The following is a 12391-nucleotide window of genomic DNA, read 5'->3' on the forward strand; positions in this document are numbered from 1 at the left end:
TAGCCGAAAAACGAGTATCCCCTTTGAGAATTATTCTATCAAGCCTGACCTAACCAGAAGGTCTAAGAAATATAGAGGTGATAACACATATGTAAAATAGCTGGTTGGATATGATGAACTATTTAAGATTATGGGCAGTGAAGAAGAAAACAGATAAATGACTGGCTAGGAGATGTGGACATTTTGCTGGAGGCGTGAGGCTCGCTTCTGGAGGGCTTTGACCTCACTTGAGGCCAGACATCGCAGGGGGAAAGCCGCGCTCCGTTGAGCTCCCGTCAGAAAGGAACCCCTAGTGATATATCTCCAAGAGAAGAGAAGTGTGTAGACGTGCCAGCTGTGGAACTGAGCTGGGTACGTTGTGGTCTCAAGTCCTGGTCGACGAGGAGTTTATTAAACCGCCCAGAGACATTTTCGTGGGCTGTGTGGAGCGCTAATCTCTTCTCACAACCAGATCATCACCAGAGAAGTCTTAACAAACAACACAGAAATCATCGATAGATACAGCGATAGCAGGCGGCTTGACATCTGCGAGGCACTACACATTAAAAAGTCAACACCAGCAATCAACAGCCAATTAATGCACAACTATATTCTACCCACTTCAGGACTCTGTACCAATACAGAAGCATCATGAGGAATTATGGGCCAATAGGCCCTTTGCAGTTACTTCCATTCTTCCCTCTCATTTATCCAATTAATATCCATTGTTCCGTGTTCTGTCTTGTGTTGGTCAAAAGTTTGTTCACCTAATCCAAAACTGTTGCAACATATCACCTCACCCAAATGCGAGTATATAAGACAAGCAGTTTAGCGTTAGAATAAGTAAAACTCTGTTAAGTGTTTTCATGTTACAGTTGTGTGTGTGTAAACTAAAGTCTTTGAAAATGTAATAAGTTATTACGAAACGCGTTCAAGCGTCGCGTCAGATTAGAAATAAACATGAATTTTGGAGAATTGATTTTTTAATTACCACCGACAGTAAAAAGAAACAGAAGAAATATTGAGAAAATTCGTGTTAGAATTATTAATCTTACTTTTTTCGGTCATATTTAACAACATATGTTTACAATATATATATATATATATATATATATATATATATATATAATATATATATATAAATATATATATATATATATATATATATATATATATATATATATATATATATATATATATATATATATATATATATATATATATATACTCACCTATTTGTACTCACCTATTTCTGCTTGCGGGGGTTGAGCTCTGGCTCTTTGGTCCCGCCTCTCAACTGTCAATCAACTGGTGTACAGATTCCTGAGCCTACTGGGCTCTATCATATCTACATTTAAAACTGTGTATGGAGTCAGCCTCCACCACATCACTGCCTAATGCATTCCATCCGTTAACTACTCTGACACTGAAAAAGTTTGTGTGTGTGTATATCACGAAAATAAACACGTGATTAAAAATATGACAATGTCAGACCACGGAGGAAAAATGAAACAAGAAATTTCCTTAAGTACTATATATATATATATATATATATATATATATATATATATATATATATATATATATATATATATATATATATATATATATTTATATATATATATATATATATATATATATATATATATATATATATATATATTTATATATATATTTATATATATATATATTCCGAAATCTTAATCTTATCTTACAATTTCTCATCATTATTATTATGGGTTGTTATTCCCTCTTCATAAATAAATTAGATATCCTAATATAAAATTAGCAACACCATACTAAGAGGTGAATATCTCAAACGGTTGTCGTAGCGTCTCTAGCAACATGACTCTTCACTAGTGCTCACCTCGCTGTAATTAAGGAAATTAATGTGAAGTGATTAGCATATGGTGTTCTTAGACAATTATTAAGGTTTAAATGTGCTAAGAGCTTTAAATGTGCTTTAAATGTAATGTAGGCTCTAAGCCTGCAGTCAAGAATCTGATATAAGTCTATGGGTGCAATGTACAGAGATCTGTACGGACAGTTCTTCATCCAACCACATTACATTATTTCTGCACTTGATATATGTTTGTGGATGTAGAGATTAATAACGGATGAGAGACTAAAACAGTGCAAAGATAATTCGTCATCTGTACTTCCTTCATTCACTGCCCTACTTCATCGTTTATTGTGCGAACACTTGTATGTCACACATACAAAAGCAATCAACAATGTTTTGCATGAAGGACACCACAGAACCGACGATGGGCTGGGTGGCTGTGAAGGTGAGCACTGTATTGGCAGTGACGGGGCCGATGAACGTCGCCAGCAGAGTGTTGGCAGAGAATCCTGTTGAGTATGACGAGGAATTTCCAACCCGAATCTTCACGTTGGAAAAATAATAACCTAAGGTCTGGATCTTGACAGAGGTAACAGCACGGTAGGAGCCCAGGGAGAGGGCGAAGTATGACTGGTTAACACAGAAGGAAGAGAAACATTCATGAATACTGCTGCAAAAAAATCCGTCTATTCCAAAGGCAGCAGCATAGTATGCGGAATACTCGTTGTGGGCGGTGACCGAGACGTTGTTCATGATGGTACTTCCCCAGTTAGAGAAGCACGTTCCTGCCATAAACGTCCCTTGACCTGCCCAATTCCTCCCAACTTTGGCGCTGTACAGCTGGCAAGCTCCTCCTGTACGGACGAGAGCGATTCTATTTATTCTCACGTTCTAAAACTAAGACTTTGGATTATAAACAGATTCATGAAGACAGAAACACACCCATACCAGACAGACAGAAGAGTGAGCATTTGGGGTCTTGCAGGCAGAGTGCGGCACAGGTAAACTTTCCAGAAACCGGCCTTGACCCAATCGTGCACGCTGACAAGTTGGGGAAGGTCGGATACGTCACCTAAAATGGAAATGTAATAAAAAATAGAAGAAATATTAGTAACAATTGGTAAAAGAGAGCAGAATGGACTAACTTGACTGATATAGAGGAACATCAAAAGAGTTTAAATAGTAGATCACATATATTTATGTTTCATGTGTTTATAAACTGGCAAAATAGAGGAAGGGTGAGGTTATGGCAAAGTATTGTAGATGGGATCTGCAATTAGTGCTGTGATTATAAATATATCAGTGGAATCCACTAAAGAAGTGTAGTTCCCTAGCATTGTGTAGTGTTGGTGGTGTTTTAATCATAACACAATGCAATATTCTTCTGTATATTATTTGAAACAGATTTAAAGACATTAAAATGACTAAAATTATATTGCTTAGGAAACGTAAAGAGATAACTTCTTTCCAGCTATTGGAAGATGGTCTTAGTTCGACTTTCTCAATTCCCTAATGTGGTTATTTATATCTATACTGTAGAGATAAATATTTATTTGTTTGTTTGTTTTGTTTGTCTGTCGAAAGTTGGAGGACAAACACTTGGGGTTTGCCTCACCCGAATTGGCGGAGGATCTAGGGTCCGGGATAATCACAGGCTGGTCGGGGTCACCAGAATTCAAAACGGAACAGCGTGCTAAGGTCACATTCAGACACCCCCATACGAAGATTTTTGCTTCAGCCTGTTGGCTACATATCTAATATTTTCAAAACAAAATTGTAAAAACTGCATTTTTCATATAGTAATATACACTATTATTCACTGATCTTTTTTGAAAAACAATCCGCCTGTTCATAATTTTCACGTCACGTACAAGCATCCAGATCCACAGACAATCCTGCCACAGCTTCAAATGTTTCTCAAGCCATCCACTTTCTCAGAGTAAAGGAGCAATTCTTAAATTTTTAGTATTTCACATCACTAAGCTCCTATCACCAGCGATCGCCTGCCCATTAGACAATTATATATTTTTATTAGTGGGAGAGACAGACAGACAGACCAGAAACCGAGACAGAGATAAAGACATAGACATACAGAAGACAGACAGAAACAAGAAAACAGATAGAGACACTTAGATGCAAAAAATATTTATTTTGTATAGAGCGATAGAGCTTTATCGATAGAGTCTATAGAGCTTCGGCCTCACACACGTGGGGTCCAAGGTTCGAGACCCATTCAGCCCAGGTGAATGAAACACTTAGATGCAAAGACAGAGACAGACAGACACCCAGTAGATAGATGGATGTATAAGTTGATAATGGTTAGATGGGGTCGACAGATGGATGGATAGATTGATGGAAAGACAGATGGATAACTAGATGAATAGATACATGGATGGATTCATGGACGGATAATTGGATAGATAGATGGATGGTTAGATGATGGACAGATAGATGAATAGACAGATTTAGAGATAGATGGATAGATATCTTAGTAGATGAATGGACAGATATTTGAGTAAATGAATGGATACACGGATGAATAGTGGGGTGGTTCAAATAGCCTCGGCTATCACCTCATTTTGTCCGGTCGTGATGGTCAAGTGGATTAAGGTGTCTTGTACATACCAGTTGCGTTGCTCCTGGGAGTATGGGTTCGAGTCACTTCTGGGGTGTGAGTTTTCAGTTGCATATTGTCCTGGGGACCATTCAGGCTTGTTCGCATTTGTCTTCCTCACGTGTGCCCCAAAGAATGAGGTGATTTGGTAAAATGCTATGCCCAAGATTACTATCCGAGTGCCGGCGGTGGGGTGGTTCAAATAGCCTCGGCTATCACCTCATTTTGTCCGGTCATGATGGTCAAGTGGATTAAGGCGTCTTGTACATACCAGTTGCGTTGCTCCTGGGAGTATGGGTTCGAGTCACTTCTGGGGTGTGAGTTTTCAGTTATATATATATTTATATATATTATATATATATATTATATATATATAATATATATAATTTATATATTATAAATGTTGAAAAAATAGCTCTCTAAATTTAATTTTTACACTTTATTATGGTTTGACTCCTTACATTCTCAAAGTCAAATTGACTGTGAAGTTGTTTGTTGTTTTAGATTTATTTACTTAGAATAAAATGTCCATGTAGCACATTGACATAGTGTGAGACCCGTAATCGAGTTCGGTTATTCGCGAAAACATTTACTGGATATTCGTATACCGTGTTTAGCATCGGATTATATTCTCTGAGTGAGGTGGTAAAGAACTGCATAACAAAGGGGATATTAATTGGGTATTAAATGTATCAACATTGGTGTTACGGTCACTAAGGATCAGTAACCGGGTTCTTGATGGGTTAACCTCGTTTATAGTATCTGATCCCAAGTTGGTAGTATGATTTCATGAATTGGCTATATAGTACAACAAGAGAAAGGAGGGATGAACAATATACACAGTTCCCTTCACCAATAAATATACACTTACACTGTTAAAGTATAATGCATAGATTATTATTATACTTATTTACAGTAATGTTGCTGTCACTCAGGACACTAAAAGCGCACACAGGCAGTGTTCGTCAACCCCAGTGTTTCCACCACAGTACCTTGTCCACTCGTACTGGAAAACACTGGTGTGTTCAACTTTTTACATGGGTCACCCCACCGACACAGTCTCACGAGGTACCTATTCCGCACTATCGCTCTCCAGCCACTTGCTGGCAGAGGACTTCAGCCAAACGCTGATCGGGGTTACAAACCAACACGTACAGGGGTAGCTAATCTCTGGCAGAAGCCTCTAGCGACTGGCTAGCAGCACTTCCCAACAGGCACCTCACTGTCGTCTGTTATTCTCCTAAGCCAATTTCCGGGTATGCCGATCGTTACCAACACTACGTTATATAGCAGCTAACACTCTGCGTAGATCGACAGCGGCTTACTCAGTCTTCTCCCAAGACCAGGCGGAGAGTACGTAGACTGCCCAAGGTAAACTGCCCTCTTCAGTACGACTGCCTCCAGATGTCACCTCTGTGGACATAACACGTCATTAGTTAATTGGACAGAACACTGGGAAACCAGAAGGTAACACTCAGAGGGGCATTGACATTATGCACGTAGCACAACCTAGGTGGCCCTGATCTTGATCCGCCACCTCACCAGAGGTCATCCATAAGGACTTCTCTGTCTAACCAAGGCAGGAAACAAGAGCCATTTGCCGCTGTCACGCCACCACCAATAGATGGCGTTGTCTACGTAGCGTCCAATACCAGGGGAGTTTGAGTATAGATGGCATGGTAATTCCAGTGCCACTCATAGATGGCACTGGAATTACCAGGCCGCACTCAGACGGTGGTGACGAGTTTGTAACACTGGGCAACTTATGTTCATGAGATAGAGTCATTGCATCCAGTCTCTGTGTTGGCTTGGGGTCTTGAAGTGGGTAGAATGTAATTAAGTGTTAGCTGGTTGTTGGTTACTGGTCTGGACTTCTTGATATGTAGCGCCTCACTGATGTCCAGACTTCTGCTGTCCCTATTTCAGAGAAGACCTGTCGATTATTTCAGTGCTGCTTGTCAAGATGTTTCTGGTGATGATCTGGTTGTGTGTGTGTGGAGATTATATGCTCCTTGGTGGAGCCCTGTTGTTTGTGCATTGTTAATCGCCTAGCGAGAGATGTTGCTGTCTTGCCTATCTACTGAAATTTTTAGGGTGGACAGTCCCCTTTTGGGCATGTCAAGGGCAGATGACATAAGTCTGTCTTAAGTCATTTTGCTTGGTGTCTGAAGAGTTCTTCATAAACAAGTTGGCGGTCTTCTTGTTTTTGTGGTAAATTACTAATTGTATCTTCTGATTGGTGTCTGTGGTAATAACGTTCCTATTAATAATATCTTTCAGGACTCTTTCCTCCGTTTTATAAGCCTTGGAAAAGAAGTTCCTCTACAACAATCTAATAGGAGGTTCAGGTGTTATGTTGATGGCTTCATAGGTTGCATGGCGTGTCATCTTTTTTTAATGACGTCATCAACATATCCAATATAGATGCCATTATTGACTAGGACCTGCCTTACTCTTCGTCGATCTGCCTTCGTCGGCCTGCTTCTAACCAGAGCTGTGAGTGAGAGCTCAGTCGACATAGGCATTGGCAAAACTTCGATTGTACCTGTCCGGGTACAGTTTAAGGCAGGTTTTAAGTCCATGTCAACTTAGACCCTCTGCTCTATGGTATCCATGTAAAAATTCGAGAACAGGACACCTAGGGAAGAACCCATGGCGACTCGATCCACTTGTTTATTCATGTGCTCACCGGGACTCATGAAGGATGCCTCTATTGTGCAAGTTTCGAGTAACTTCCTCCGTATGCTGTCTGGTATGTCAAGAGGGGTACAAACCGGATCAAGATACACACTATCCATCATCATCCCGATTGTTTCATCCACGGGCACGACGATAAACAACGACTCTTCATCCAGAAAGGCTCTCATCCCCATGGCCCATGCTCCCCACAATAAGTCAACAAATTCCTTTGGAGACTTCAGGCTGAAAGCACAAGGCACATAACGACTCAGCAGGCAGTTGAGTTGCTTAGCCAGTCTATATGTAGGTGTGGGGTATCTGCCTGATGATTGGCCGAAGTGGGTTTCCGGGTTTGTGGGAATTGACATTCTTATATGCATAACATACTAAGCATATGGGATAGGGCCTGGCTTCATTTGTGAGAGCATGATGCAACTGGCTGTTGCTTTGAGTGGCCTGCACTCCTACATATCCACTACAGCCCGGTTGGTCCAGCACTTCATAAAGAAAACTGCCTAGTTTTTTTCTTGAAGATCCAGTTTTGTTCCAGCAATATTACTTATACTTGCTGGGAGGCTACTGGGCAACTGTACATCTCTGATGTTCATAGTGTTCTCTGACTGTGCCTGTGGTATGTCTTCTCATCACATACGTTTCTGCACATTTTTTCAGAGTACCTTCAGAGTATATATTATTTAATACCCCTCTCGTTTCTTTTCTATAAAGTACATTTTGAGAGCTTTGAAACTATTCCAATAATTTAGGTTATCGTGTTTATGCGTGCCACATATATCTTCTCTGTATTCCCTCAATTTCACCAATCTCTTCCTCTCTGAAGGGGAAAGTGAATATCGAGCAGTACGTATGGCGGGACAGCTCAAGTTATTTGAATAGTACAACCATTGTGATCGGATCCCTGGATTTGAAGGTTCTTGTAATCCGTCCGATCATTTTTTCTAGCTAGCGCTATATTTGCTTTGTTATGCTCCTTAAACCTTAAGTCATCAGATCTCATTATTCCCAGATCCTGTTCGTGTTGCTCTCCTACTATGGGCAGATTTGATTGTACCCAGTATTTTGTTTAGGGTATGTTTGTTTTCCCTTACCTAAGAACCTGGAATTTATCAGTGTCAAACATGTTTTTTTCTGTTGCCCAATCGAAAATGTAATTATTATCAGCATGTAGTTTGCAATAACTTCAAAAGTAATTTTCATGCTGATTTTTGTGTCTTCTGAAAAAGGTGACACGAAGCTTTAACTTGTATTTTTGTCTATATCTGATATGAAAATAAGGAAAAGTAGTGGTACAAGGACTGTGTCCTGTGGAACAGAGCTTTTAACTGTTCTTGGACTCGATTTTATTGGCTAATGGTTACACCTTGCGTTCGGTTTGACAGAAAACTGAATATCTATCGCCCTACTTTATCTGTTACTCCTACTGACATCATTTTGCGGGCTTTCACTCCATCTTCTACTTGAGGTTATCTTGAGATGATTTCGGGGCTTAGCGTTCCGGCAGCCCGGTCCTCGACCAGGCCTCCTTTTGATACACACCCCCAGGATGCAGCCCGTAGCAGCTGTCTAACTCCCAGGTACCTATTTACTGTTAGGTAAACAGGGGCATCAGAATAAAAGAAACTTTACCCGTTTGCTTCCGCCTCCACGGGGGATCGAACCCGGAAATTCAGGACTACGAATGCAAAGCGTTGTACACTCGGCTGTAAGGCTTGGTCACATTCTCCAAACGCTTTTGTAAGCTTTGTGTTCACATCACACATCAGCATTCTCTTTTTTTCTTCTAATGCTTTAATGATTTTGTCATATGAATCGAATAACTGTGAAAGATATGATCATCCCGCTCCTAATCCATGTTGACCTGAGTTATAGAGGACATTGGTTTTAATAAAACTGAGATCTGACTCCTGATCACTTTCAAAAACTTTCATTATATGGTATATTAGTGCGACTGGTCTACAATTATTAGCCAGTGCTCCCTCCCTCCCTCCCTTGTGTTGGGAAGCTATATCTGCTTATTTAATCACTTCCGGAATCTCACAAGTGTCCAAGCATTTTCCTCACACAACACTGAGTGCTTGTGCTACTGGCACTTTGCATTTATTTATAAATATCGATTTCATGAGTTTAGATTCAGGCCTGAGTGCATGGGCCTGTTGACAATTTCTCTTTCAAAATCTTCAGAGTTCGTGTTGGTATCAATTATATTTTTAGGGGTTTAGATAACAAGTACAAAGAAGCTATTCGGATCTTCCACTCTCATTCTGTTTATTGGGGTATTAAACGTGTCCTCAAACAGCGTTTTAAGGATTTCGTTAATTTCTTCGTAGGTCTCTGTGTATGAACCTTCTCTTGTAAGCATATGTCCTATACTGACAAAGCTTTCTGATTTCGATTTTGCATATAATTCATATAATTTAAATTTTTGCATGTATGTGAATAAAATATTTAGGATTTTTCTTTATCTCGTGAATGACTTTCTGTTCTAATTGCATTTTTTCAATCTGATATGATTGCTTTCAACTCCCTACAGAAGAAAGCGGATCTCAGTCAGAAATACAAATGCAGCTTGTTATGTTTAGGCCGGAAGAGAAACAAACGTGCTCTCTTCATGCTCTATTCCAACAACAACAAATAATGACGTCACATAAAGTTTTGACATCTCATAACTTACTATTTACAATGCTTATAAACAAAAGAACATCTGCTCTAAACATGCTACACCTAACCCCTGTAGTACTTAATCCTACAAAATACCTAATCCTTACATTCCTTACCTTATACTCTTTACCCCTAAAGGTTAAGTTTATCAGGTGGTCGTATTACTGATTCTTCCTGATTTTCTCAACTGCGGCTCCAGACCTGTTACTTCTGGGCAACTGTTACGGCCACAATGGGTCGCAACCGGGGTTCTTTGCTGGTGGAACTAAATAAAGTTCAGGTATCCAACCCCAAGTTAGTAGTGGCTTTCAAGGAGTGAGCTTGGTAATGCAAGTAAAACACAATAGGAGAGTTGCATTGAATACGACACTTCATTAATTATCAATATATTCACATATAATCACTTTCCCATCACCTCATATATAAAATCATAAAGGGAGTATTACTACACTGATATATACACAAGTGTCGCTCTCATAGGACACTAAGTGCTCCACGATGCTCAATCGATGCAATATTCTCAGCTTCCGTGTTTCCTCAACACACAGTACCGTCCTCAACCAGTACTGAGAAACACCAATGAGTCTACCATAGCCACGGGCTATACACAGTCTCACTAGGTGCTCCTTGTGAACGGCCACAACTTTTCTCCAGCCTGGTGCTGGCAGAGAACATCTGCCTCGCGCTGCTGGGCCTCTTCACAAACAAATACAAGGGGTAGAGAACCTCTGGCCAGAGCTTCTTGCAACTCGCTAGTTACACTCCTCCGTAGCACCTTACTGTCAGTCATCTCTTCCTCTAGTCAGTCCCGGGATACGCCGAATTCCGTCACTGCCACTTCACAGGCAGACAGTAGAACACTACACAGTTCCTCTTTGGCGACAGCTCACTGCTTCCGTAAAGCAGAATGGAGAGATAATGGCTGCCCTGGGTAGGACTGACTGTCCTCGTACCACAGCAGCCCTACATCGCCTCTGTGGATACAGACACGTCATCAGTAAACTGGTCAGTACATGGGACACTAGGAAATATCACTTACGGACTCTGACATAAACATACAACTCCTCCTACAATAGATGGCGCTGATTTTCTACGCGCCACCTCACCAAAGGTCAGCACCAGCTACCTCTCGAGCTGACTAGGACACGAATCTAGCGCCTCTTGCTGGTATAATCCTGCCACCACCAGATGGCGTCGTCCATTTTGTGGGGGGTTTCGGAAGCGGACTCACAGATGGCATTGGCGTCGCTGCTCCATGCTCCGACGATGGAGTCGGGTTCTTAACAGGAACATTCTTCTGAATTACTAACTGCAGAGTCCATAGGGTTATCTGTATCCACATTCCCCTCTGTTGCCCTTTGCTCTGCCTCCCTGCCTCCTGCCGGTGCTACCCCTTCATTATTAGGAATGGTATCACCACACCTCCACATGAAGGGTCTTCAAAATTTCCCCGTGAACCTTGGCATGAGTTGATCTGGACGTCTTTTCCAATTAGTCTCCGTGGTGTAGTGGTAAGACACTCGCCTGGCGTTCCGCGAGCGCTATGTCATGGGTTCGTATCCTGGCCGGGGAGGATTTACTGGGCGCAATTCCTTAACTGTAGCCTCTGTTTAACGCAACAGTAAAATGTGTACTTGGTTGTAACAACGATTCTTCGCGGCGGGGATCGTATTCCAGGGACCTGCCCGAAACGCTACGCGTACAAGAATGTAACAACTCTTGTATATATCTCAAAAAAAAAAAAAAAAAAAAAAAAAAAATGTTCCCAAAACTCTGCACTTGCACGGTGAAATTCTTGCTGCCCAAGACTTCCCTAATTTTCCCTTCTACCCCAAGGCTTACCAATTCCAAAATTCCTTGCATATACTGCATCCCCCTCTTTAAACAACAATTCCTCTTCCTGTTTTAACTGATTGGCCAAGCTAGTTACCAATTTCACTTTAACAAGATCTGTCTTTAATGCTTCCATATGCACTTTAAAGTGCCCATTAAACAGTAATTTAGAAGGAGATTAACCAGTGGTAGGATGACCACTTTTTTTATTATATACGAATCTACAAAACCTTGTATTAATAGTACCCTCCGTAAAACGCTTTAACCCTTCTTTCAAGGATATCACTGCTCTCTCAGCTAGACCATTTGAAGAAGGATTATAGGGGGCAGGTGTTACATATTAAATACCATTTTTTTAATCCTCCATTTCCACAGAAACAAAATAAGGAGCATTATCTGACACAACCATGTCTGGCAATTCAAAATTACAAAATGTTTTCCTGAACAGTTCACAAGTTACAGATGATGTGTTGGAATTACACACGTGAACATCCAGAACGTTTGTGTGTGAATCCACCACCACCACCAGGTAATATTTGATATCCATAGATCCAGCATAAACTATATGAAGTCTAGACCAGGGTTTCCCAGTGCATGGCCAAGAAAGTACTAGGGCCTGGGGTTTCTGGTAATTCTTAAAATAAATGTGACAATTCATAGTTACTACAGCAATATCCAGGTCCATTTTTGGCCACCAAACCCAACTTCTAGTTTCTGCTTTCATAGCATAAAAGGGAGGTTATATCTTGAGGTTATCTTGCGATGAT

At 40.7% G+C, this 12391-nt stretch overlaps 1 protein-coding gene across 1 annotated transcript in view; it reads right to left on the bottom strand.

Annotated features, from left to right (window-relative positions):
* Positions 1–1701: 1701 nt before the first annotated feature.
* Positions 1702–12391, bottom strand: part of LOC138369846 (uncharacterized) — a 120460-nt gene continuing 109770 nt past the window's right edge. Inside the window, exons 3-4 of the mRNA XM_069333591.1 lie at positions 2771–2894; positions 1702–2676 (exon numbers count right to left, since the gene is read on the bottom strand). Of these exons, the coding sequence (XP_069189692.1) occupies positions 2168–2676; positions 2771–2894 (633 nt within the window). The 3' untranslated portion in view covers positions 1702–2167. The remainder of the gene's footprint in view (positions 2677–2770; positions 2895–12391) is intronic.

This window comes from Procambarus clarkii, chromosome 30, assembly GCF_040958095.1.
Source record: "Procambarus clarkii isolate CNS0578487 chromosome 30, FALCON_Pclarkii_2.0, whole genome shotgun sequence".
In the NCBI taxonomy this organism is placed as follows: domain Eukaryota; kingdom Metazoa; phylum Arthropoda; class Malacostraca; order Decapoda; family Cambaridae; genus Procambarus; species Procambarus clarkii.